Source organism: Telmatherina bonti (assembly GCF_933228915.1).
Source record: "Telmatherina bonti genome assembly, chromosome: 7".
NCBI classification, from domain to species: Eukaryota; Metazoa; Chordata; class Actinopteri; order Atheriniformes; family Telmatherinidae; genus Telmatherina; species Telmatherina bonti.
In genome coordinates this window covers 19,452,353-19,479,781 of record NC_136625.1, presented here as the reverse complement: position 1 = coordinate 19,479,781, position 27,429 = coordinate 19,452,353, and the positions used below count along the sequence as shown (strand labels likewise).

The following is a 27,429-nucleotide window of genomic DNA, read 5'->3' as shown; positions in this document are numbered from 1 at the left end:
GCTGCAGATGTCTGAGGTATTACCTCACTGCAAAGAGCACGGCTTCCCCAGCTAACAGCCCCAGCTGGCTGGATCTGGATTCTGTTCTACTATTGATCAATGGGGAGATCCCACAACCAACTTTTGCTGCATGGTGACTGAAACCAGTACTAGAGAGGCTGCTGAAGAGTGGCCCTTCCATCAAGCTCTTTACTGTTTAGAAGCTGTTTTTTCTTTACTGCAATGTATCGATAGGGGTTTTAGACCGAGAGTCATTCAATATGTTTATTTTGTTTATTTCTTTTTATTTAGTGGAGTTCATTGAGTTTTTCTTTTTTTTTTTTCTATGGATTTTTCTTCACTGTCCTTGAAAAATAGGAAAATGATTGAATATTCTGACATTGGAGGAAAGGAAATGCATTCTCACTGTGCCATTCATTAACTGTCCTGAACTCATTGAGGTATTACTGAAGCATCAAGAACATATACACTTGCATGGCAGCACTTGTGTAGCACTGAAGCTATAATGTATTAATGAGTATCTCCGCTTGCAATGTATCAGCACAAACTCGTGTAGAATCATGTGAGGGACAGCCTGGGGATCAAGGCTGTCTCCAAGGTCTCTTAACTGCCTGAATCTAAACTTAAGGTCATTCCTCTGCTGCTTGACCAATTATCCATGCATGCAGCTCTGCAAAGTCTCAGCCAAATGCTTTGGCTAAATTGTTCCAGGACATCCTCTTGTGGGTCTACAATGGAAAATATGCGCTGCCATCAACTGACATTTTTCCATTAACTAGCCAATCAAAGTGTGATGGATTGATTTTGCACACGCCAGTTGCAGTAAATGGTCAATACATGTAAATTTGCATTGTGGAAAGAGTAATTTTGTGTTTTTTTGTTTTTTTTAATGACTTTAACACATCTCTGCCAGTACATCTTAAAGCACATTCTAATAATTTCCATATCTCAGAGGAAATGTGTAATTACTGACTGATATTTTCTCAGGGATGTGTATAGTTTTACTGTCCAAGACATGGTGTCATTGACATCAGGCGCAAATTTGCCGATGCTTTTTGGTGGGGTGAGTCATGTCATGACTCGTCTGTACGTGTGTTCTGTAACCTCCAGTCCCTGCAGAGAATCTCATTACAAGGAAAACGGTGGTGATTGTTTTTATGCAGTGGGAGGATGGATCTAGATATGTCAAAGCAGACGCACACCAAGGCAGTAAGTTTACACAGTGGAAATAATATTAATAATCAGACATAACCGAGAAGCCTGCTGTGTTCATGGTGATGTCAGCTCAGCTCAGCTATCGGATTTTTTGAATGCATGATTAAGTGTTTTGTCTGTAGGTGAAATATGAATTACACCACTTTGTCAACAAGGGAAACGGCTTTAGTAGAGTTGGCAGAGGAAATAACAGGAGTGAAAATAAACAGTGAAAATTAGATTTAGGGGAGGTGGAAAGAGCTTTGGCTTAATATATATTTTCTTCGTGTGAATTATGTGTTTTGTAAAGGCAATCCCACCTATGCAAAATAAAACAAAAACAAACAAAAAAAAAACTTAATTTCAGACTCTTCACTTTTAAAAATGGCCCGTTCTCATTGGATGCCCCCAGACAGACTGTGTCCATTTTGATCTATGGAAAGGAAATAGTTGCTTTCTCCTGGTGAGTAGGCCTATGAAACCCACCTCCCTTGGCATTCTGGCATGGTGGCCTTGTGTGAGAAGCAGGTTATGAGCCCAAATCAAGACGTCACAATCTCCAGTTGTGAGTTGCAAGTCTTGGATTACGGCTTTGACACTGTTAAGAAATATTCCCAGATGTAGCTTCAGTATGACTGGTGAGAAAACACTTGATCATTCAAAATGCTCAATGGAGAAAAGCTGCCCTTTGCACTTTCTAAAAAGCATGATGGAGTAAATCCCTCGATCATTAAGAAAGAGAAAGAAGCTTGGTTGGATCCAAGCAAAAAAAATCTTCTAGATGAGTAAAATCTGATTGATGACAGCTACTTTAAAAGTTGTAGAAGACTAAATGTACTTAGTATTTACTTGTTCTAAGGGAGTAATGTGTGAACTGACATATGAAGGTAATAATAAAACCAGACATGGTGTCATAGTTGAATGCTCATTTACTGCTTCTCTGGTTCCCAGTACCTTTTCAGTGGACTGTAAAAACTCAGGATGTGTCCCATGAATTCACATAATCGATGGTGGTTATTACCTCCCCAAAGACTTGAAGGAAAATGTATCAAGAGCAGGTGTGCACATATAAAAACCATAGCAAAATCACAGCATATAACTTTTTAGATTAAATACCTTTATATGACACCTGGAAAAAAAATCAAATAATACTGCGCAGTGGGTATATGAAACTAAAACAGTCATCTGAAGAGGTTAATAGGGGTCTATGGCCGTGAAGAGAAATATTATGGCAGTCCAAAATGGTTTGGATATCGTGCGAGTCCACTACAAAGCAAGTCATTTTCTTGTGGATGGTCAGCTACAATTCGCTGCTCACGCAAAGCTGCAGCATCTATACCTCAGTGATTTCAGTATCACCTCAGCAGGATGTTCTCATGTCGACATTTAGCAATATGTTTTGGTATTCCAAGAACTGACTTTTATGTCTCATAAATCTGCAACTGAGCTAACAAATACAACATTTATGTCTTGTCTTCTCCCACAGGTCTGCCATGGTTCTGCTCGGTGTTTGAACATAATGAAATGTTAGACTACCACAAATCAAGTTAAGGATCTCTACAACAATGGGTGTGAGCGAGTGAGTGAATTATACTATGGTGCATTATATCTTCTGTAATACAGACCAGGCTACAAATTAAACTGTTTTTCTCCCATTTGGCCACAACAAGACACTTTACCGAGCTACAATATTTAACAGGATAATGTTCACCAGCTGAGGCTAAGTAGAACATGATTGATACAACAAGATGGTGACCCTAAACATCAAAGTCAATAGACCACAGACTGAGTTCAAACAGCTTTCAAGTAGTTGACTCAGAGCCCAGACTTTACCCCAGACATGGGTGCAGTGTAATGATATCAAGAAACTTTAAATTCTTCTGAAGCATCTGATACACAGTTTTCCAGTAAAACGGTTTAAAGTAACATTATTTAACATTTAAGTCAGGCAACATCATTCTCTGTGGCCTGAGTGGTACAGAGTTCCCCTGGAGTGTAAGGTTGTTCACTGGTCAGGAAAAAAAACACAACATTATCATCTAAACATAAATTAGTCAACATTTAAACATCAGTGAGTATCAATTACCCCATCTTTAATGTAAGGACATTTTTCAGGACAAAAGAAGGAGACCAAACAGTATTGCAACTGAAAATGATTCTTGAATTAAAAAGATTGGTTACGGTGCTTTGTAAAGTCATATATTTGCTCTACATGATGGACTGACTTGTTTGCTGCAACACAATTTCAGTTTCTGGTTAGAGCGGCTCAACTGGAGCTGATGGCCAAAAATCCTGTCACACAGATGTGATCAATCCTGGAAGTCTGACAGTTTTCATTAGTGTTCAGAGGCTTTCTGTGATTACGTTCTATTTACAATTTATTTAACACCAGCAAAGACGACGAAGAGAAGTTTAAGTGCAAACTGCCTGAAACTTGTACAGTAAGATGCTCCACCTGATGGCATCTCCAGCTACAGTTTTTAAGCGAATCTAAAATAAGTGCGGGAACACTAAAAGTCTTAAAGGTAGAAAAGCAGTTTGATGAAGCTAGGTTTTGAAAATGCTCAATTAAAGAGTCCAAAGCCCTGTCTTTGGATTTCCCATAGATGACTCCTCCAAAGCACAGAAATACCAATGTTTGTTTTCAACGGTTCACTGTATTTTGATGTATGCTAACTAATGTAGCTCACCAAACTCTGGCTCTCACTTCATTGGCTTTGCAAGTGCTCCAAGCCTCTGACAGCACGATTTGTACAAAAGGAAGGGAACGCACAGGGGATTTAAGGAGGAAGGAATACATGGTCATTGAGTTTGACAAACATATCACCTTCCAATCTTTTAGAATGTTGTGTTGAAATGATTGGATGGTGTTTATCAGCCATGTGTGTTCCACAGATGACTATTTTATATTTTTGTGTTGGAGCATTTAATTAATTGGCTGCCTTTGGAATGTGAAGGGGATTTTAAGCTGTATAGTGATAAAAAAAATAAAAAAAAAACATCTCCTACCTTTAAGGCTTCAAGTCAAGCAAAGATTTGAATATTTTCTAGCTTGTTTATAGAAAGTAACAGCACAAAGCTGCTGTCTATATAGACAACACTTAGCTTGTTCTAATACAGCACTCACCTGATAATCTCAAGTTACAGCAACAAGTTGAACAAGCTCATTTTTAATCATTTATAAGTGAGAATAGGTATAATTCCAGGCTCAATGCATTTTCCTCTTACTTTACAAGTCAACCTGTTTTTTTCTTATTAAAAGGGAAACTCATTATATGCCTTCCTGTTTTGAAGTACAAGCAATATTTAATTATTTACCCTCTAATTTGGAGATCAAAGCTCACCACTAATGACAGAAGACCGTGTTACATATAGATATCCTGCAAGTCCTGAAAACCACAGAGGAGGGTGGAGAGTGAGTCATTTTGTTATATATATAGACAGTGATTCCACCTCACTTTCACCAGAATGGAAGGAATGTGACAGATCCACCCCAAACAAGCATGGATATATACAGAAAATAGCCCTATCTATGCACAATCACTTCTGTGCAAATTATATGTAATTTATTTAATCACAATGTAGCTAATAACTGTAAATGCCGCAGCTTGTGCACATAGGTATAAATTCACTGTCCAGATTTTAACTTTTTAATTCCGTAGCATCACAGTCTTTCATCAAGTACAATTTCTTAATAAATTCATGAAATTAATAAATAAAAGTAGACCTAGTTCTGATTCAACTTATTTACTTATTAAGGTGAAAAAATATAAGGTATAAAACACATTTTTAACAGCAAAAAGTAAATAGCAGTCATTTCATCATCTTATAATCTGCAAATTGCACTATTGAGTTTTATAAACAAGTATGTCTATAAAACATATTGGAGTTAACCATGCATATAACCAGCCTTACTCTGTGTTGTGACTGTGACACATCTTGTTGAAACTGTTATGTGCTGATCGGTTACACCAAGGGAACATCATTTCTAAATCTTGTTGTCACATAAAAATAGACTGAAATGTGGCATGCTGCAGGAAATTTGCAGAAAAAAAAAAACACATTCAAAAGAGACAAATAAGAGATTCAACAATAAAATGGCTTCTTTATGATATTACAATACTAATGCTTGGAGTAACAGTCCAAAACATTGCCCACAATGAGCTGCTGGACAGCAACACAGCAAGTCAGTTTTAACAGTCCATTGCTAATCAACAAAAAGTATGAACTAGAGCTATTAGTGTACAGCAAGTCAGTGCAGCGACATGCCCTCATACAGTATGTATTTGTGCAGAAAGGAAACTCCTGTTTCCAATTTAAAATGTGCTAACAGCAGATATACACAAATGTAGATAAACAGAAAATTGTAGTACTGGCAGCATTACTTGGGTACATTGTTAGAAACAGGAATACATAGTTGAACTAATAGCTATCAGGAGTCACACAATATTAAACTATGGCAGTATTGGCTATAAATTTCAACCATTAGAGTCATATATACCTTCAAAAACACAAATGAATCTAACAAATTGAACCAGCTGCATTTGTGCAGTGATATATAACATGATAAACAATGTTTAGGAATGTTAATGTGCAAAAACGATGACATAATATCTGTTTCCACTCAGTCTTGAAATGGGATAATCAAGGCACATATCATAAACTGTTATTACTTTGTCAAATCACTGATGTTATCTTTCACATCAAGAGGGATTGCAAAGTCCCTGCTGCTGGTGTATTTACAATGTCTGGCTATGATGGAAAAAGAACAGTTAAATGTTTGGTCAACGGTCGTGGTGAATGACAAATTACACTGCACGAAGCCAAAGCTTGGAAACTCACAATCCCTGTACATCTGCATTGTTCCAGACAATTTTTACATGTCACATCCAGTCTGGAATTGTTTTTTTGGACAAAGCTGGTCTCCTTCTCAGAAGAAAAGAACACAAATATTCAATGTTCCTGACTTTCAAAACATTGGTCTACCACAGGTGCAAGTTTTCCATTCCAATTAGCAAGTGCTCCACCCACAAATTTTCCATCAAAATAAACTGGGAACACATAAAAATCGCATTAAAAGAAAAAAAATGGAAGTGATTGTCTTTGATATTCAATGCTATAATTGAAACCATGCAGCTGAATTACAGCGCTCCTTTTTGATGCCTCTATGGTTTCCATCTGTAAAAGGGGATTCCTGAGTGATATCCTGAGGAACACGAGATTTCCTTTTTGAGGAAAACCAAACAGGGTAATACGTCATTGTTTTGTGCTTACTTCATGGTCAGTCATCATTACAGCTTCTCTGAACCTGTAATAAACATTTGGTCAAAGCTTCACACTTCTCCTGTTGGCCATTCACACAGTCTGTGGATAACTTCAGTATCCACTTCACATATGGCGGGGCATACATCTGGTAATCTTTGTTTCAGCTTCTCAATAGCTCACCAGGCTATGGTCTTACTCTGTGTACTCAATCTTCTCCAATTACATAGTTGTTGGCGGCTCCCCTGAGGTTACATGGACAAACCATTTGGGATTTGCGGAAGAAGTTTCCACAAAATAGGTGTTGTCCAAAAATTCCTTGCAGTTATGGAAATAAACCCACAAAAAGAGGAGGCATTAAAGAGATTGAGAGAAGTAGAGAGAAAAGGGCTACACCATTCAGTATGTTTAACAAGGGTTTCTTTTTTTTTTTACTTCCTCTTTTGTTGTAAACTTTTCTTCCATAAATTCTAATGAAGTAACACAATTACAAAAAGCTGTTTTTGTTGCATGTTGAAAGACAGGTTTGAGTTGCCAAACCAAGATCACAACAAAAGTTTGACGAAATTTTGACATTAAAGCCACTTTCTATCCAGGGATGATTACAATTAATTCTTCCATTAGTGGGTGCATTGACTTCAAAAGGGTATATTTCAGCAACTGTTTGGTCAGCCCACGGAATTAGGCTGGCGGCTCCATTTTGGAAGTTCTTAATGAAAATGATTTCAGTCTGAGGTTGAGGCTCCACACCCTATTAGAGATGTATTCCATTGCTCTGGCATGACTTTGTGAAACATCCTTCAAAACCTGTGTTGATGCTATTTGCATTCATGAACTGATGCATTTGGACAATAACATCACAAGTTCCTGTGACAAAGCTGGTTCTTACCATACTGGCAGCGAGCCAGGTCAGGCTGCCGGCCCAGGCTCCTTTTCCCAAGTTCCACCCAGACGCTGCATGCGCCGTCATCCTGCTGAAATGTAAACCCCAGATTCAGCTGTGTTTGTTATGGTTGTGGCGGCCCTCAGTGAACACACGACGCTGTCACAACGCACCTATAACAGCAGGGCAATATTTCAGCAACAATATATTTGGTCAGCTGCAATTACATCACTAGGTGGTCAAACACACAAGTTAGCTGGAATGTTAATTAGGATTATTTCACAGGCTCTCTTAGCAAGGGTCCTAGTTGAGGTTCTTATTTCCTAACACACCTCGACATTTAATACAGAGATTTAAGTCAAGTGCTTTTAAGTATGTTTTTGGAGTGTCTGACCCTGGACCCACTGGACTGTGTTCTCAGAGGTACCGTTATTACTGTTTTGGTTACAGATGCTCTGTTAAACAGCAGCGCCTACAACACACTGTTGTCTCTTTTAAGCATCCAGCTTCAGCATAAACAATCATTTAGACTTGATGCTAGTATTGCCCTTCAGATCACTGGCCTGACACACTAATGGCTATTTACTTATCAGAGAAAATGAGTAACCAAGAAAATCTATTTTTGTCCTGAAATGACCTCAGTGTCAGCCCTTAGTGAGGTGGTCGGGGGGGGGGACACATAACTTTAACTTTAATCAAACTGCCTTCCACAAGCTGCACTCTGGTGCAACAACCTTTGTATGATTCATTGTTTTTCCTGTCCACTTATCAGTTCATGCTACTCCAAATTACTACAATGTAGCAGATCCCAACAGAGTAAATTGCAAAATATAAATCTGTGGTGCAAATAGCTGTGGGTCTGTGCAGTGTGGCATCAGTCAGGTGGGTAATTTATTATTGGAGCTAAGTGTTTCCATTTGCAGTAAGAGCCACTAAAAACACACTCACTGGAGGTTTCTGGGGGGCCAGCTTGTAAAAGTACTGATGGCTCATGGCCTGACAACCTGTTTGGGGAGCTGTATAGATGGGCTTTTGATGAATACACAATCCAGTCATCATAAAAATAAGCTCTTACAAGCTGTTTTGTGCTTTTTCAGTCTCTCTAACATTATGCAGAAAAGTAGGATGTATTTATATATATATATATATATATATATATATATATATATATATATATATATATATATATATATATATATATATATACACACACACAAGAATTAGCTAACAATACCACATGTTTATCATTAGCGGTATATATATAAATATATATGTATATATATATATATATATATATATATATACAAGAATTAGCTAACAATACCACATGTTCATCATTAGCGGTAAAAAATACAACACTGTAGCTGATAAAATGTTTGTCTCCCATAAACAAACACACACAATAAATACATTTATAATGCCCTCATTAAAGTTCATACAGTAATTCAGTTTTGCAAATAGGAAGCTGCGACTTAATATTATCATCTTGCCGCTGCCTTGATCATGTGGACATGCTTTGAAAAAAATTGATAATGTGATAGAATTCCTATACTGTATCATAAACAATCATGCAGTTGTAATTACATTATATCATTATATGGTAATGGACATGTAAGGAATACATGCAAATTGTGCAAAAAGATGAGGGAATAGAGGCAACACTCCCTAATGTTATAGGACCTTTAAGATTTTACCCGGTGTGTGGTTGAGCTCACATCCCTACATTTTTGAGCATGTTAGCAATACTGCTGACCCATTTCTAATATGCACACATATCACTTGAACTAATAATGTGCAATTTAGCAGGTAATACAGTATCCACATACAGGAAAAGCAAATTCCTCTGCAGGGTTCAGGTAGGCTGAAATGTGGGATTTCACCTGGAATTGATTTGAGACAGATACTACTGTACACAACTTGAGCCAAGTTTAGTTTGGCTGCCTGGATGTTCACTCTGTTGCACACAAATGGGAAAAGTTTGTGAAACAAAAGTAGAAAAACCAAAAACCAAGAGCCTAAAAAAAAAAAAAAAAGAAAAAAAAAAAGAAAACAACCATTTGCAACAGCACATGATATCAGCATCTGGGAAAGTACCATATCAACCATGCAGAGCACATTTATGGCTTGACTCAACCAAAAGTACATCAAATCCAAACAATCTGTTTGCAAACCGTTGTGTAGATGCATCTAAATTAAAGGATATGTAAATCTACAGGTTACCTTAACTCTCTGATCTTAAGCTGTATTTTGAAATAAAGATGGAAAGAAAAAAAAAGGACTGTAATGCAATGTAACTACACAGATAGCCAGAGACAAGAAGACAGTGTTAATGTTGAGTGTCATATCACTTTCCGTTTGAGACTACATAAACACCCCCTCTGGTTTGGACTCAGGCACCTTCCTTCCAGGAACGTTTCTCCCAGTTCTAGCATTAACCAAAAGGCCTTGTTTCCTGAAACTAGAAACTCCCTCAGCAAAAGGAAACCCAGCAACACCTGCAATAGTATGAGTTGATCTGGATGGGAGTCAAGAATCAGGCTCAGACTCAGATTGTGCTGTATACAGTTGAGATTTCACTAATAGTTCATTAATGTATTCAGAGTGTGTCTTAATCAACACATATAAAACGTTTAGTACTAGAGCGCATTATGTCTTTGAATGCATGAGTAATTTGATAGATGGAAAATGTAGGAAAGTAATTTTTACAAACTCAAGTGAGACACTGAGTCCAGGGGAGGATGGACCCTGCCCAGTTCTGCTGCAGTCATGTGACTCCATATTTTGGAGTGCAGTGTAACCCATGTGCCCTCTTATCCCGCAGACTTGGGCAGCTTCTTTTCCTGCAAGAGTTGATTGATTGGCCATCAGTGGAGACACGCTCCTTGAATGAGAGCACTCACCACATAACTATCAAGTAAACAGACTTAGAAGTCAAGGCCAGCAAAATCCCTTGTGTCTCCATACCATCCGTTCGGAAGGCAAAGCCGGATCTCATGTATCTGTGGTCAGACGAGACCGCCACCACTTCCTCATATTGCGAGGCTGCTTCAAAACCACGCCAGTGTGTGCTCTGTTTCCTCAACCTTTTTTAAGGGTTGGAATTCACATAACCATGTGGTGTGCTTCTGGAGTTTGGGACTTCCAAAAAAATTTGAGTGTTTATCAGTGAAGTCAACAAACTAAATGACCCACGATGAAAACATCTTCGTGTGCGCAAGAGGAAATGTTTGTGTCACATGAAAGGAGCCACTTTGCATGGTGCGCTTTGCTTTCGTTAGCGCATGGTGGGCCATTTTTAGCAAAGTAGTGATTAATAATTCAGTATTCAACCACTTGCCAAGTCAAAACAGATCTATTTTCATTAAGTAATCAATAGCTTGATTTAGAAGGCAAATACTTATCCTAAACAGTTCTGAATAAATAAATAAATAAATAAAATCCCATTTTAAAAAGCAAAGATGTTATGTGAAGTATAAATAAAAACAGAATGTGATGATTTGCAAGTCTCACTGTTTATCGTCAAAAGAACATAAATATATCAGATGTTGAAACGGTTTACCATTTCATGGAAATTATTAGCTTTTGTTTTAATTTATTGGCACAAACACATCTTAAAATTACCAGCAGTGATGCCAGTTTCCTCAGTGCCTACTTGTATCCGCACATTTAGTCTTTCAGTAATCTGGTGGTTTTAACCTTCAGTTTCTTTGGTCATGAAGTTGAAAAATGTCTCCTTTACATTCATATTCATGTCAAGGTTTATTTTAATGCACTCACAACATGACAAAAACACTAACCTTGCTCTTGTAGTTGCTAAAGGCAGCTGATGAACAGAATATGTGGATTAGTTCTTGGCACTCTTTCATTGCAGTTAATGTATGCTAATGTACCAGATAGGAAGTTACAATTACATTGTAAATGCAAACTAATGTGGGACAAGGACGAAAATTGAGTCAAACTTTATGCTATTATTCTGCAAGTAGATCCGTTTTAGAATTTAACATGCATGGGAAACATAAACCAGGTAGTTTGTGACTGTATCTTCCATGGGTAGGAATCGAACATGAGACATCTTAGGAAGTAGTCAACACTGCCTTTTTGGAGTGTTCTGTGTCAACAGGTGCCACTAAATTACTGCACATGATTTCTAAACTAAATCTGTGCTAAAAGCTCCATGGTAAATCCCCCTTTCTGCATGTACAATATATGGCTTGACTCACACCTTTGCACTATTAGATTTCGGTCATCCACCTGCATATATTGCAATTGTATCTTGCACAGAAGCGGTCATGCTACCACAGAGACTAAATTCTCACTGACATTCATCATGCAATCACCTTGCAACATAGTCAATTAGACCTGCCAGTCTGATGAAACCCCTACCAATTCACCATCAGTTAGCGATAATCTATTCATTTTATCATTAATTCAACCTTTCCTCACTAAGACTTGCTATATTAATAGGAATTCTCTTTCCTCCATAATGTGTTTACAAAGTAGCAGCTTCCTTTCATGTTATAAAAAGTTGTGATGGAAATTTGACTTCAGCACATAACAACTAAGTTGTTAAACATATTCAGATTTTATTTGTGCAATGACAGGTTTTAAATGCAGACAACTTCATAGCGGAGAGAAAAGTTTTAATTCAGTGTTTATAATGCTTGATTAAAGGTGGACTTCCCTTTCATTTGAAGTTCCCTATTTACATAAATCCCAGACACAATATTAACAAAAATACGCAGACATAATTTCCGAAGGTGCTAAACACATATCATATAGAAGATTAGCATTGGTTCTTAATCTTTTTAAGGTGTGCTTTGTTTTAGTGAAATTACAAATAAATAAACACACAGAACAATCCAGCCATCTTTACCAATCATTAAAAACAATCATAAAAAGCCACTGAGTTATTGGCTAATTACAAGCTCCCACTGGTAACAAACAACAATAAAATAACTAAATTACAATGAGTGTCAGTTATTTACAGTTAATACCGGTTTAGGATAGTAAAGTATACATATCTTTTGCAATTCATATACAGTAGATTAAGTATTTAATCTATATTTAAATGAAGAGGAGTGCCTCTATTCTGCACCACAAAGTCCCGGAGCTGGGCTGCACATTTACAGTCTTACATTATTATTATAGGACATTTTCACTGGATGCTTTGCATTCTACTGAGACATGCAATAGTAAGCGAGGATAAGTGACAGCTATGACCTGAGACACACAAAAAGGAAGAATGGCAGCACATTAGAGTCCGATGTGGATATGATCGCACAAGCCATACAGCTCTGTCATTTAGCTACTTTTAACTTTTTAAAAAAAACATGTATCAGGAAATTTTTTATTCCTGTTTTTTTTTTTTTTTTTTTTTTAAATTAAAAAATATTTGATCAAAATGTTGTTTTGCCACTTCCCGTTGAGCCAAATGTCGTGTTTACAACGAAAATTCAAACTGAGAGCTAAAACTCTTTGATCGATCTCGCTTCCATGTGGACTGGAAGTTAGAAATATATGATTTTTCTGTGGACGCATTCCACATTAAATCACCTTATTTTTCTGTTTGAATCTGTGTCTTTCTAGGTATGTTTTCATTTCATTCTGTTGTATTTCTATGCAGAAATGTTCTAATCACTGATGTGCAAAATTTCATGACCACTGGTAAAAACCGCTGTCCTGCCCACAGATCAGACAGTCTACCCCATGCAATCACATTACCAAGTAGAACTAAACCTTATGAACTACGGGCAAATCGTTCTGATGTTTTTTTTCTGTGTTTTCAAACTGCACCAGCTCTGCGTGAACCATGGTGAAGCAAGGAATGCCTTGCTCAAGAGAAACACACATCTCCTGAACTGTCTGGACTACAGCAGCCTTTTCATGCGGCACGTGTTCTTCTCTATGTTCATGGTAGCTCGGTCCGTTGAGCTGGTCAGCACATCCAGAACTTCATCCTGCCTTTCCAGCTCCGTCTCTGCCTCCAGCGCAAGGTTCTTCAACTGCATCAGCATCTGCACACACACACACACACACACACACACACACACACACACACACACACACACGCAGGATATACATAACAGATGCTTATTTGTTAAAGTAATTACAGTAGATGTCAACCCACTGTGAACATGGGTAACCAAGGAACAAGACACACATAAAAGATGACTGGATATTAAAACTGCATCACAGTGGTGAGCAGTTGCAGGGTGGAACATGTGGACCAGATGTGGAGAGGTATAAAGATGGGGTCAGAGTTAAAAAAAAAATGAGTGAGTTAGCAGAATAGAAAAAGGTTTAATTCAGAGCCCCCCCCCCCCCTTCATTTTGCCCACAAGGACAACACCCCGCTGCTTAATGTCTGCAGATCAGAAGACAACATTACAATTCAACACCAACAGTGATGCAATAAAAAATTATTCATGTAGCAGATGTGATAATATTTCATATTATGCAGGAAAAGAAACTTGAGAAGTTTTGGCTTGTCTCATCGGATTTTTAAGAAACAATTCTGTTTGTTTTCTACTTTCAGCAGGTTTGAGGAATATTGTGACTGCGTGTTCACAGTCTAACAACCGTGTATGTTATGGTTAATGGTACAGCTTAAATATACAGCAATGTGCCAAGCAAAGCCTAATAAACACTAACTTCAACTCCCACCTCCCTGGTTGCTAAACTTGTATTATCCTACACATACACAAACCATGCTCACACACCAGCTGACATAATGTCAGTTTTCACTGGCTGGTTTATGTGGACATTTCAACTGGGCACTGAAACAGCCACAGGCAGCAGTTTGAAAACAGATAGTGTGTCAATACACACCAAGGAACAACTGCTTTCGCTCACTGAGGTCTGTGACTTCACAATTTTAAACTGGTATGACATGACTGAATCACACCTTGCATTTAACATTTACAAGAGCTTCAGCGTGTCAAAGAAAAAAACGAAGAACAACACAAGAAAAGCATATTTTTAGCTTTTGATTATAGAATGGCTAGAAAACCCAAGTCAAGTAGAAACTCCAAAAACTAAACATTTAGGCTAGAGCTAACAGGAAAATATATGAGCTAAATTTCCATATGTATTAGTGGAATCATTTCAGGACTGTGATTTAATAGACACACAAATGCGCAGTGTTGTTTCTATATCGTCATGGGGACACGCCATTGATACCTTTAACCTGAGCAAATGCAGCTAAATGTCTAAGCAATCCTTCCTATAAACCTAAGCATAACTTAATTCTGAGAATTAAAGGCCTTAACATTAAAAATCATAATCAGGAAGCTGAAAGTGATCGAACAGGTTACAGGACTTTCACTGTCAGGAGACAGAGGTTCACATCCCATCTGGTGTCTTAATGTTTTTAGACATAAGATCATTCAAAAGCTGAAAAAAAAAGCAATTCAGTGCTTCCTTTATCTCTTTAAGTGGAGGATACACTGGACCAGCATTTATCACCTCCTGGGGTGATAAATCGCTATTAATTCTCCTTCATATCACTCCGTGACTTCATGCAGTCTTCCATTTAGGTCATGACTTAGAAAAAACACACTGTGTGTGCAGAACAGATTCATTTTAATTGCAATATTAGTTTGGTTTGCAATTCCAGTTTACTTTCCTTTGCAGTCACTCTGCTATTACTATTTCCCAGAATTTTCCTAGACTTTTTGCACATTCGTTCGACATGGTTCGACACAAAACATAAAATGGCTTGCTAAAGTCATATCGCATAAACATGCAAGCAGACTGACAACCTTTGCCTCAACTGTGGGCTGGTATAGCTGTGGACCACTTAGTGATGAAAAAGTGCTGTTTAAATGCTGAAGCAAAAGGTAGTATTTGCAACCAGCCCTCTGTCCAAATTGTCTCACAATAGAACCAAATCTTGAATTATGTAAAGAGCAGGGTGTGTGCACAAGAACCGCATTAGCTTCCTACTTGGCAGTCTTTCAAATCTAACCCATAATCAGAAACACACAATATGAGGTTTAAAAACATAATAAACAAGCCAAACTCTATGGCGGCAGTACAAAAGATGTTTGCGCACACTAGGAAGCCTCTATGCTAACATGTAGCAAATGAAAGTGACGGGGAGAAACTGCGCTAATAGATTCTATCAAGCGGTGGCACCCAAATGAAGCACAATTCCAAATCCAAGCTATTATATTGGCATGTCAGATGACATGAGAACAGAATGGACTACTTCAGTGACTGATCTCTCCACTTCAATGTCATATGAGAGTAGGGGCTCTGCTGATTGCAGATTATTGTCTCTTCACTGTGTGAAAGTTCTTCGAGCCAGCAGTCCAATAGCAAATAAAAATAAAGCATGTCTTATTCTTCCTATTTTGTGTTCACATTTTTTTTATCCCCAAAATAATTTTTAAAAAAAACAAAAAAACACAATACTTTATGTAACGTGTTTTTCTATGACTTTGTCAGAAATAAATCATGATGGTCCTGGTACTTTACATCAAGGTGAAGGTTTATAGTGATGTGTTTTCCCTTTTTTTTTTTTTTTATCATGTACAATCTTGGGTTCAATGTCAAGACTCTCATCCTATTTTTAAGGTGAATTTTGGGACTTATGTCTCAACTCTCTTATATTTGACAATAAACATCATCACAATATAATTCATTTTTGATGTGTGTAGGGTGTAAAAGTGGTATCTGAAAAAGCAAAAGTAGCTCGCTCAAAGTTCTGAATTTAGCTGAAGCAATCTGGATCAGTGAGTCGCGAACAGTAAAATAAAATGTGAAGAGTTATGGGTCTGAATTTGCGTCACTATGATGGTCTCGCTACCACAGACCGTGTCCCTAACAGCTCCCAGCATTGTAAGCTTCAGACTGGAAAGGCACTGTAAGGCCTGACCAAATAACTGACCATGTTTCTTTTCCTCTCTTAAAACCAGGATGGACTTTGGTTTGTGGTCTTACCAAATAACATTTTAAACATACGGGATGAAAAATAAAAATCATTACAGCAAACTGTGGTTTGGAATGGAAATATCAAAATACATGTTGCTCAAAGCTTAAGATTGTGTATGATAACAAGCTAACACTATTTGAGGGAATCTGTGAAGGAACCTGCACATGTGGGCTTTTCCTTTTGATTACCTCTCTCATATAAACAAATATGAAACATCTTTATGCTTGAATAGAACAGTTATTTACTTACACCAACAATGGGAGTCCAACTTTCTCACCTGCTTAAGTTCCTGGGCCTCAGCCTGACTGACAGATGGCTGGAGAACTTGCACCTGCAACTGGGACAGCTCTCCTACTGGGACCTCCAGTGGGAGCTCAGTCTCTTGGCACTTCTGCAGCAAACCTGACTCCATGGGTGGAGATGGTGAAAAAGTGCAGAGTGCATATGATGTTTATGAGGAAACCAGACAGCAACTCAAAAGTACAGCAAACTGAGGCAATAGGGGTGAAGTGACTCATCAAAATACATTTCTGTGAAAGAGAAACACCAACATCCATGATGAAATGTTTTTACATGTGGCTGCACTTAGAAACACTCAGACCTGGAAACATAGATCTTTACTGCCACTTAGTGGTCAGATTTATACCAAGTGAAAGGATAAAAAACAGTGCAGTAATAGTTTTTTGTTTTTTTTTTTCCCATTGATATGTTTCTTACCATCATTCAAGCTCATCCCTTCTGTGTCACACGGAGATGAAAGTGGAGTTGCCTTGAAAGCTGTGTATTCACTTGTGAACTCGACCTTCTTTTTGTACTGCATCTCTAACACGGACAGCGCTTCTGGCATCTTAGCAGACAGGAACTTGTAACAGATATCTGGCTTCCCGATGAATCGCTGCCTAACTGTAATCTCAAAGGGACTGTGCACCCTTATTTCATCAACTTCATTCCGTTCAAATCGGTGAAGGAGCTGGCAATTTGTGTCTCGCACCTCCAGAGAGGACACCAGTACCAGCATGCAACCAGGCTTCAAGTCTGAGTCTCCACCCTTGGACACAACTGCTGGGATGCTTACAATCACCTTGTGTCTACTGGACCCCCTGGCTGCTGAGGCAGCAGCTGCAGCTCTGGCAGCATCTTCAGCCTTGGCCTCTTGCTGAATTTTCCAAGGAAGCTTACCAAAAGGCCACCAGGGGGGAGACTCAAGCTCCGACAAAAGTCTGCAAGACAGAGCAGTCAGAGAAAGGAGTTACTACGGTGTTTAGTTAACAAAGCATATCCAGAACACCATAAAAATAAGTGTAAAAACTTGACAGGTTGGGAGATTGTAAGATAATTACTTATCAGCAACGCCCAAATCAGAGTCAATCTTCTCTAGTCCTTGCATCATGTTATCAAATTGTTCTCCCTGGTGGCTAAGGACTCTGCCAGTGTCTTCCAGTCTTCTTTGAGCTCCTGCCACCAGGTTAATCAACTCTCTTCCTTTCGAGGGCTGGCATTCAGCACCCCGAGTTTCTGAAGTGGGAGAAAGAAGCCGCTCTCTCCAGAAATGCTCCAACACATTATAAACCACCACCCGGTTGGGTTTAAGGGAACCGAACCAGTGTTTAACATTCCCCTCTTCAAGAACTGTGAGGGTGCTGAAGATGAAACTAGATGACTCCATCTTGATCTCCATGATACGGGACAGACGGAAGTTGGCTAGACTCTCCTTACTCTGGCTGGAGACGAAGCGCAACATGGTCCTAGTAAGTGACAGGGTTCCATTCTCCCACCTCTTCCCACTATTGATATAATAGGAGCCAGGCCAGCTGTGGATGGCAACGTCCCGGCTCATTTTGTGCAGAGAGGCACAAGGGATGCACCTGAGGAGGGAGGGTGGAAGGGAGGGGGTGGGGGATAATAATAGACTCAGTGAACACATGCAAACATTGCTGCTGCTTTAATCTTTAGTTAAATCATCATGCTACTGTACTGACTGGTCAGGTAGTCAACATACTTTCCTCAGTGTGATCCAGGAAGCAGATGAGCTCAAATGAGGCGTTCACTTCGGCAACTTCAGCTCTTTATCCGATATACAAGTGTGTTATAACACTGTTATGAACGAATTATAATGTTACTACCTACTCTTAGTAAAACCATGCCCATCCAACACAACATAAATCGTCATCACTAGCTTGAGCATTACGCTACCCTGTAGTATTATCAGAAACTGTGGTGTTTATTCCGGAAGTGATGTCTCTTTTCAGTACGGCTATGTTTACTGTCCGACTGGAAACTTTTGCTTGAATAAAACATTTGCACGATAACACTTCGGAGAAAATTAAAAAAAAAAAAAAAAAAAAAAAAAAAAAAAAACGTGAGCGAGGGTGATGGGATAGGATATATTTCTCATAACGCGTCGTATTAGCATAAGAGAAAGTAAACATTTTAATATATGCGGCTCTGACATAAGATGACACAGCGGTGGGACGAAACGTGCGACGTTAAAGAACCATCAGTCATATGGCGACCTGTTGTAAAAATAGAAAATGTCGTTTTGGCATGTGCGAGATTTCTATCTTGAAAAAGGCTTAATTTTATTCAGAAAATGAAAACGGGGATATGCTAATGATAAGCAAAGCTTACCGCTAGATTTTCCTCTTTGTTTCTTGCTGTCCAAACCCTGACAGCCAAGCTAGCTAACTTGCTAGCTGAGGTGTTGTTTACCATAATGGACAGGGAGGCGTACCGCAACTGCAGCAGCCTGGTCAAGATACCTGGGCAGTCCTATGAGCAGTGTTGGTCTTCTCATTTTGTCGACTATATAGACAAGGAGCTGAGCTATTCTAAATTTTTCAAGAAATACCTGCTACTTAATTACCCATGCATGTTTTCAAGAAGGTTCACAGAGGACTGGAAATGTAGAAAACAGTGGGTGACTGAAGAGGGGAAGCCTAATTTCCAGAAACTTCTGCAGGAGTATAGTAAATAAGCCTCACCTATGCATTATCAAGTTACATCTGCAACGAAAAATGCCAATTCATTTATGTCTGTTTTTCTTTCTTCACAGATGAGACTCCAGTCCCTGTTGCAAACTGCAATGCAAAGGAATACAATGCAAATCCTAAACAAGTAATGCCATTTAAAGAATTTGTCCATTACTGGAAAGAATACATCCAAAATGGACACTCATCGCCCAAAGGATGCCTCTATCTTAAGGATTGGCACATGTCAAGGTATTATATTATTGAAAACAAAACAAATTTGCCTAGCAAAATCCATACAAATAAAAATCCTTATGATTGATGTTCATGCTTTTGATTTATGGCAACAAAAATCTGCACTGAAGTTGTGATATCCAACATCTCTAAAAGTTTAGGCCAGTAAGTTTTTACAAGGCTTGTTTGATTCGGCCAGCTCTAAATACATTGATCTGTTTATCAAAAAGTACTTTGTCAGGCGTTGTGTTACTAATATTTTTGTTTGTTAACAGCTATTTGTTTATTTGTTGAAGCTGCACAGTAAACATTAGATGCTCGTATGTCCTTTAGTGTTATGACAACATAGTTGGCCATGTGCTTTTTGATGAAAAACAGCAGCAACAAAAGGTTATACCAAAGACAGAACTACCTACATATTTGAATAGTAGGGGTTGTTGGAAAATGGTGACTGGTCTGGTCCAGACCATGGGCCGCTTTCTGTTAGAATACACACAACATACCTGTAGTTGTGTTAGAGCATATTGTCATGTCTACAGAGTAACAATTTAGATCTAAGCAGAATCTGTGAAATTGACTTGTGGATTTTATGTTGCTCCACAGGGACTTCCCAGAGCATAATGTTTACACTACACCTGTCTTCTTTTCTTCTGACTGGCTAAACGAATATTGGGATACACTTGAGGTGGATGATTACCGGTTTGTTTACATGGGACCCAAAGGCTCATGGTATGAAAAATGACAGGTTGTGTTTAAGTCTAACATCATAGAACGGTATTTATTGATTTCTTTTCCCATGCGACCTAATGCTCTGTGTGGCTAGGACCCCGTTCCACGCCGATGTGTTCCGCTCCTATAGCTGGTCTGCAAACATCTGTGGCAGGAAAAAGTGGCTCCTCTATCCTCCAGGTCAGGAGGACTTTTTACGTGACACTCACGGCAACCTCCCGTATGATGTAACGTCCGCTGAACTTCAAGACAGAGGCCTTTTCCCACACTTTGAAGAAGCCTGCCAGCCTCTTGAAATTATTCAAGAAGCTGGTGAAATCATTTTTGTACCAAGCGGATGGCACCATCAAGTTTATAATCTGGTGAGAGCTACTAAAGATATCAAAGCACCTGAGCCTTAGCTGCATACTCTGTGAAATGACAGAATACATTTCATCATACAAAACTAGCATGAATAATTTATTTAATCACATTTAATAAACTGTCAGTTTCATAAAGTTTTTGAACTTCATATTTTATTTTTTTGTTTTCCTCCAGGAAGACACCATCTCTATTAATCATAATTGGCTGAATGGCTGCAACATTGACATCATGTGGCAGTTCCTTCAGAACGAGTTGTCATCTGTTCAAAAAGAGATAGACGAATGGAGAAACACAATGGATTCATGGCATCAGCACTGTCAGGTAATTCTCACTGTTCACTCTGTGTCCTGTCCAGCTCTTCTGCTGCTACTAATGTAAACTTTCTCTGTGTATTCCCCTCCAGGTCATCATGAAGGCTTGCTCTGGTATTGATTATGGGGAATTTGCCTCATTTTTAAAAATTATTGCTGAAAACCGGATGACTTTCCTGAATGCTTGTTCTTCTGGCGATTCCTCCGATTACTCGCGACATCTCTCAGAGACCCTGACGACACTTGGACCTTACCATGCTGCCTTTGATTTACAAAGAGTGGCTCACATTATCGAATGCCTGTTGTGCAATGAAGATTTTAAGCGGCTCGATCATTCAACATCAACTTTGCAGCCAGAAACGCTGCTACAGCAAATCCGGGACACCATACAGTCCACAAGAGGGCAGCATCTCCTTTATCAGGAGTAATATAGAGTATGTACATGGTCACAATATTATCACCTGGAATAGCTTGAATGAAAAGTGCCAACTTGTATGATGTAAAATACTGTAAAAGTATCGTTTTACTTTTGGCTTGCATTTAATTGCAGTCAAATTTTGCTTGTGAATGTTTGGACTTTGCTTTTGCACTGAAAGGAAAAGAAGACATAAAAAAATGTATATTAAAAAAAAAACCCAGCTTTTTTTATTGCCATTTTGCCTACTAACTGAAAAGCCATCAGAGCCTCATCATAGTTGGTACATATTTTATTATGCAACTGTCATAAATAACACTTTATAATTTTACACAATCCCTCCTTACTTGATTTGTAGTGCAGACAAACCAGATCTAAAGCAATGGCAGTGTAACACACAGTTCTCCAGGGATCTGTCAATGAGAAATCTGTCAGAAGTGATGCATGTCACATATCAGGGAGCTACAAGACATCCTCTTCTTCAGTCTATTTTCACATCTTTAGGCCACCAGTTTGGCACAGAGACCTCAAGTGTCACTGTGGTGTCATCAGAAGATTTGAGCGTCAACACCTCCTTGGCATGAGCCAGGCGGATTAAGCTCAGACCCAGCTCCTCAACTCCTGCGCGATGCTTCCCAGCTGGCTTGCCCGACTGTGTCTGCAGTGCAGTTCCTTCCTCGAGGTCTTTGACTGGAGATGACAATCGTACTGGCATGAGGCGTTTTCGAACCACCCCAGTGTGATGTGTCCTGGCTGTGAGCTCCTGGCCGATATAACAGCCCTTGCTAAAGCTGATACCCTGCATGTAGACAATGTTTGACTCGAGTGGTAGTGCCACCCCAGGAGGAAGGTCCTTAACTCCCTCTGGAAGTCCTAGACAGCAATGACAAAGAAACAACAAACAAGACTTTTGCAAAAGGCTCATATAGACTTGACTCACAAGTTAATCTAATAAAAGCTGCACTCTGTTATTGATTGCTCATACCTATTGCATATCGATGTCTATGATAGTCTTCTGTGTCTCCTTTGTGACAAGATGCTATGACATCCATGGGGTCAACTTGACTGTGCAACACCAATCTCCAACCCATTTGCAGAGCTCGAGGATCAGCCTCCCATACCAGAGCTCTTTCAGGGGAAGAAAGTTCTGGTTTACTGGCTTCATGATTGGAGTTGTTTTGTTGGGAAAGCACAGCCCACACAGACAGCTCTGGACAAGGACTAATGTTGACCTTTTTGCGAAGCTTGTACACCTTCAAATGTCTTAAGATGGAGTCCTTAATCATGGTGTCACATTCCAGGAATGCACCATTCCCTCCTGCTTCTTTCAGACTGAAAAGAAATACAGCAAGTTGAGTGCCAGCCATAAAACATCGGTGTTTCCACTCATTTATTCTAGGTGGAGCTATGAAGGGAACTTATGATGGGAAACAGATGTGGTCAGCAGACTCCATGTGCCAATTACTAAACAGGATGTGTGTAATTGCTACAGTGTGTTAAAGACATGCATAAGTAAATCTCTCAAAAACATTTTTAATATCAATTAAATTTTTTCTGCCATATACATTGGATTTGACACCTTAATTCTATTTTCTGCAAAATAATTACAGAAAAATTCCTAACAAACACTGAGCTGCTCTTCCTGATCAGTTTTAGTTTCTTGCAGAAGACCGCAGATATAAATGATGAAAAAGATAATCTTCAAGGTTTTAGGCAGAATAAAGGAGGTCATACCATGTACACACACACACTCGTGTGTGTAGATTATATATGTACACACACACACACATATATATATATATATATATATACACACACACACACGTGTGTGTATGTGTGTGTGTGTGTAATATATATATATATATATATATATATACACACACACACACACACACACACACACACGTGTGTGTATGTGTGTGTGTGTAATATATATATATATATATATATATATATATATATATATATATATATATATATATAATACACACGTGTGTGTGTGTGTGTGAGCAGGTCAAAAATACATCCTATACAATACACTTCTTAATTAAAGGTTATTTTGTCTGCACTCATCATCAGGACTGTTATCTGACCGCCGTAACGTGTCAATTATTAACTGTTAGTTGCCAATTTCATGGACCTGAAAGATCCACCAGATTGGCCACACCGCCTAATGGTTCCTGTGTGAGAGCATAAAAGCTTCTTCATCCCTGTTGATGTTGTTTTTGACCTGCAATCTGAATATCCTCATTTATCTTTCATGTTCATCTGTTAATTCTCCAATGACTTTAGCATTGCGGTTTGCCTCGCCTGGCAGATCTGCCATGAATAACAGCTGATGACCAACACATCACAGTGGTCAGATGATGCCCCTGAGGAAGAGAGCAGGCTGGGTAGTCTAAGAAATAATGCATGTAATGCATTATTTAATGCATGTAATAATGCAGAAATATGCATTAGCTTAAGTATCATGATTTATTTTTTTTATATACTTAATGCCTTAATTCTCAACAATAAAAAAGTCCTCTACTGCGCAGATAAATAATTCAGTCTTGAAAATTAATGGAAATTAGAGTTTATAAAATAGATCAATTATTCATATTAATTGCACTTCCCAACAAACAGCCAGAACAATTAGACAACAAAATCTCTGACACCGTTTATTCTGGTTACAGTAAATCTCATAGTCTACACTTGCAATTAATCTGTTATTGCTCTACAAAATACATCCTGTGTTAATGTAGACATAAGGTTTGTGCCCTTCAAGGAACTCTTTAAAGGGGTGCTATTATGGTATTAAGAGTTTTCTGAGCTTTCTACAGTGTTACAGTGTTGAATCCTCATCAGACATGTGAATGACACTGGTTTTTTTGTCACCTAAATGCATGTCTGAGTTTGAGTTCCAGCACTCTCTCCGTTCGGTTTCCATGGCGACGAAAAACGCATAGTTTTAGAGAGTTTTTTCTACTTGGAAAGCCTTATGACGTCCCGGGGGATAAGGTTCGGTGATTGGTTACCTTCTACTGGTTAACAAGGGCATGTACAAATACATCAGGCGGATGGAAAACGTCGGATAAAGTTATTTCCAACGATGGCTGGTGAGTTTACTAAAGAGAGACATCCTGCTGCATTCGTTGCTGTGGGTTGCTGTTTTCCACTTCGTTTTCAGGGTCTGATTCAGGTTCCAACATGTAGGGCTGTATGCTATATGTTGACATTGAATTTTTTTTTTTTTTTTATTGAGTTCATATTAGCCTAATCCTTCTGTTTATGAGATGTTACAGTTGCGGTATGCGCTCCCGATGTAGCGCAGAGTCTAAGTCCACTCGTTTTGCCCACAGGCTGATCTGACAGCCTTCTGAGAGGGTCGGTCTGAGGTAAATAAAGCGATTTCTGGCAATAACTCAAGCAATTCCAGCCCTTCTGGGCTCAGAAATAATAAATTAGATTGAAATGCCCATAATAGTTCCACTTTAAAAAAAATTGAGCACCAACAAATCTAGCACCCTTTTCTGGTTTTACTGGAGACTTCTGATGAAAGTATTTATTGTTTACTTTTCTCATTGTTGTGCAATTATTCAAGATTATTTAATTACAAAGTCTCTAATTATTTAGCGTGTTCTTTTAATTGAGTCTCACCCAATGTGCACATACATACACGCACACACAGATACTCACACGTAAACAAAATGCAAGCAAAGACTTTTTTTTTCATGATTCAGGAAACTTAATCAGTCTAAATGACCCAGAGAGAGGAAGACACTGGTAGAAGACGTACCCAGATTTTTGCTTGGTACAAGAAGTTATAAGAATATGAAACACACTACAGACGGAAAATAAATTCCAGAAGAAACACAATGACCTCAAAGATGCAAGGCAATTTTGAAGACATGTCAAGTATTAAGCCAGAAAAATCCAAGAAAAGATCATTAAAAAGGAAAGCTAATAGAAAGAAAAAACCCATCAGAAAGAGAAGCAAACTGGTGGCATGTGGAACTAACTGAAAAAAGAAGCTAAATGATCACTACCAGACACCAAACTATTGCAAACAAAGAGAAATTAGTGACATAACGGAAAACGATTGCAAACAAAGAGAAAGGGGCTGCTGGGAAATGATCAATGACTACAAAAATCCAGAACAGCCACAAAGAAAAACAAGCGACAACAAAATGTATTAAAAAAATGACTGCAAAGACTTATAAAAGAGACCTGTAACCATCATCTTATGGTGCTAGTATTGTTATTTTATTTTTTTATTTGTGTCTGCTGCTCTGGTTTTCTGCCACACTCCAAATGCATGTCTGACACTGTTAAGAACTAATGGTCCACAACAGGAGTTGGTGTGCATGCTTATCTGTCTCTGTGCAGGAGCGATAACGGTCAAATGTTAGCCAGTTCCATGACCCTGAACTGAATAGAGTAAATGCAAAATACCCAGAAAAAAAAATTGCAGGTGGGTTTTTAAAAAAAAAAAAAAAAAAAAAAAACACAAGAAGGAAGTGTTTTCTTTCTTTCTTCCATCCAGTTGTGACAAAGCTCATTTAAAAACATTTCTTTCTGTCTGTAAACCCAACTTCCAATCTTCATATCAGCAACCACACAGTCATGTGAATAAGTGTCAACAGGACTGTAAATGGCATCAATAAGAGGGACTTACCTGTACAACAGGATGTCATACAGAGTTCTTCCCTGAACGTTCAGCATGTGAGCGTACATGGCAGCATGTTCCTCCTCTTCAAGGAGCCCCATGTCATTGGTTATAAGCCCCTGAAGGAAAGGGCTCGTGTCTTGCCCTTGTATCTTTAGCAGGGTCCTGTGTGGAAGGTGGTAGCACACAAACCGTCCCGGGACATTTTTACCCGTGTCCGGGCTGTACCTGTTGGCCCGGATCGTCCCCGGAGCTGGAGCGCCGGAGAGAAGCGGAACACACAAGCCGGCGGGTTTTCTGGCGCCCAACGCGGTGAACGCTCCTCGAGCCAAACAGAAAATAAACATAATGTGGAACCACAAAGACGCGTGTCAAGTCCTAAAATGATTAATCTGTTAGTAGCAACTGTGAACAGCTACATAACCGAGGACATGGCAACTTCTCCGCTGGAAGCGGACTCCATTTTGATGTCCCACAATGCATTGCTCAATAATAGAGGATCACGTGAGCACCAGTTTTCTATAATGACGTAAAACTCGTGAGTACGCTTTTGTTTCAGTCGTATTATAAATTTGTAAATACGGATTTATTTCTTATTGGTTATTTATAACATATTTCAGAATGTCAGATGACTTTTTATCTACATGCTGTGGAGAGGCGAGCTGTCCTGGTTGAACCCTGCCTGCCTCTTTCCTGCTCACAGATGGGATAGACCAGGGGCAGGCAACTCCAGTCCTTGACTGCCACAGTCCTGCAAATGTTAGGAGTTTCCCTGCTGCAACACACCTGACACACATCAGACCTAATTAGCAAACTTGTGCAGAGCTTGACATCAAACTCTGCACAAGTCTGCTATTTAGCTATTGATTTGAATCAGGTGTGTTGCAGCAGGGAAAAACAAGCAGCTTCTAATGTTTAGTGCCAAATACTGTAAAAGACTGGAAATTATGTTTTTTAAGCCAAAATTACTTTTTTGTTTTAAACTTTCTAACGTTACATTTACGTACGTGTAGAGCTGTCAAACAAAGGTAAACAATCTGGGACCTTATCACCTTGTAATGCGACACATTTTGTTCTTAAAACCTGGAATATAAACTGTTCTTATCTTTGAATGAGGAAATTTTCATGCAGCAGACGAGAGAAACGTCATATTTACACAATGGGATTAAGTTGTGCTTCATAGGAGAGACTGTGATGGTAATCACTGACGATGATGGTGTGGTGGAGGACACTGTGAAGGACTACGTCTTCATGTTGACAGCTTAATTCCCCCAATCCCCCAAACTGTGCATATTGCCTGTATAATTACATTTTAATATTCAGAAGAAGACAATGCCATAGGCGTAACCACTGGTACATGTTAACCAAAAACAACCCACACACTCACATGCTTGCACCATCTCACTGCATGCAGACAGGTGACATGTTGCTCATATCTGTCCCACATGTATACAATAATAAGTCAGAGTAAAACAATTAATCCTTGACA

At 38.8% G+C, this 27,429-nt stretch overlaps 3 protein-coding genes across 3 annotated transcripts; 1 reads left to right on the top strand and 2 right to left on the bottom strand.

The window, feature by feature from the left end:
- Positions 1-13,206: 13,206 nt before the first annotated feature.
- snap47 (synaptosome associated protein 47) lies at positions 13,207-18,111 on the bottom strand (the record flags this gene model as incomplete). Its single annotated transcript, XM_079243114.1, has 4 exons — positions 13,207-13,353; positions 16,552-16,676; positions 16,992-17,494; positions 17,615-18,111. 4 exons carry the CDS (start codon positions 18,109-18,111, stop codon positions 13,207-13,209), a joined length of 1,272 nt encoding a protein of 423 aa, XP_079099240.1.
- Positions 18,112-18,614: 503 nt separating this feature from the next.
- On the top strand, positions 18,615-21,449 carry jmjd4 (jumonji domain containing 4). Its single transcript, XM_079243376.1, has 6 exons — positions 18,615-19,240; positions 19,327-19,492; positions 20,078-20,203; positions 20,298-20,565; positions 20,741-20,887; positions 20,970-21,449. The coding sequence occupies exons 1-6, from the start codon at positions 18,988-18,990 to the stop codon at positions 21,303-21,305; spliced, it is 1,296 nt and encodes a 431-aa protein (XP_079099502.1). The 5' UTR covers positions 18,615-18,987; the 3' UTR covers positions 21,306-21,449.
- A 130-nt stretch (positions 21,450-21,579) lies between these two features.
- On the bottom strand, positions 21,580-26,396 carry iba57 (iron-sulfur cluster assembly factor IBA57). The gene is made up of 3 exons (XM_079243555.1): positions 25,950-26,396; positions 22,278-22,624; positions 21,580-22,165 (listed from the first exon to the last, which is right to left on the bottom strand). Exons 1-3 carry the CDS (start codon positions 26,285-26,287, stop codon positions 21,774-21,776), a joined length of 1,077 nt encoding a protein of 358 aa, XP_079099681.1. The 5' UTR covers positions 26,288-26,396; the 3' UTR covers positions 21,580-21,773.
- Positions 26,397-27,429: the final 1,033 nt, after the last annotated feature.

What these genes read in the sequence shown, in the direction of transcription:
- jmjd4 (XM_079243376.1), top strand. Translation starts at nt 18,988, where the DNA reads ATGGACAGGGAGGCGTACCGCAACTGCAGCAGCCTGGTCAAGATACCT. An exon ending in ACCATCAAGTTTATAATCTG is followed by an intron (nt 20,566 to 20,740) that starts GTGAGAGCTACT and finishes GTTTTCCTCCAG; the next exon opens with GAAGACACCATCTCTATTAA. An exon ending in CATGGCATCAGCACTGTCAG is followed by an intron (nt 20,888 to 20,969) that starts GTAATTCTCACT and finishes ATTCCCCTCCAG; the next exon opens with GTCATCATGAAGGCTTGCTC.
- iba57 (XM_079243555.1), bottom strand. Translation starts at nt 26,287, where the DNA reads ATGTTTATTTTCTGTTTGGCTCGAGGAGCGTTCACCGCGTTGGGCGCC. An exon ending in TATGACATCCTGTTGTACAG is followed by an intron (nt 22,625 to 25,949) that starts GTAAGTCCCTCT and finishes ATTTCTTTTCAG; the next exon opens with TCTGAAAGAAGCAGGAGGGA. An exon ending in TAGACATCGATATGCAATAG is followed by an intron (nt 22,166 to 22,277) that starts GTATGAGCAATC and finishes ATTGCTGTCTAG; the next exon opens with GACTTCCAGAGGGAGTTAAG.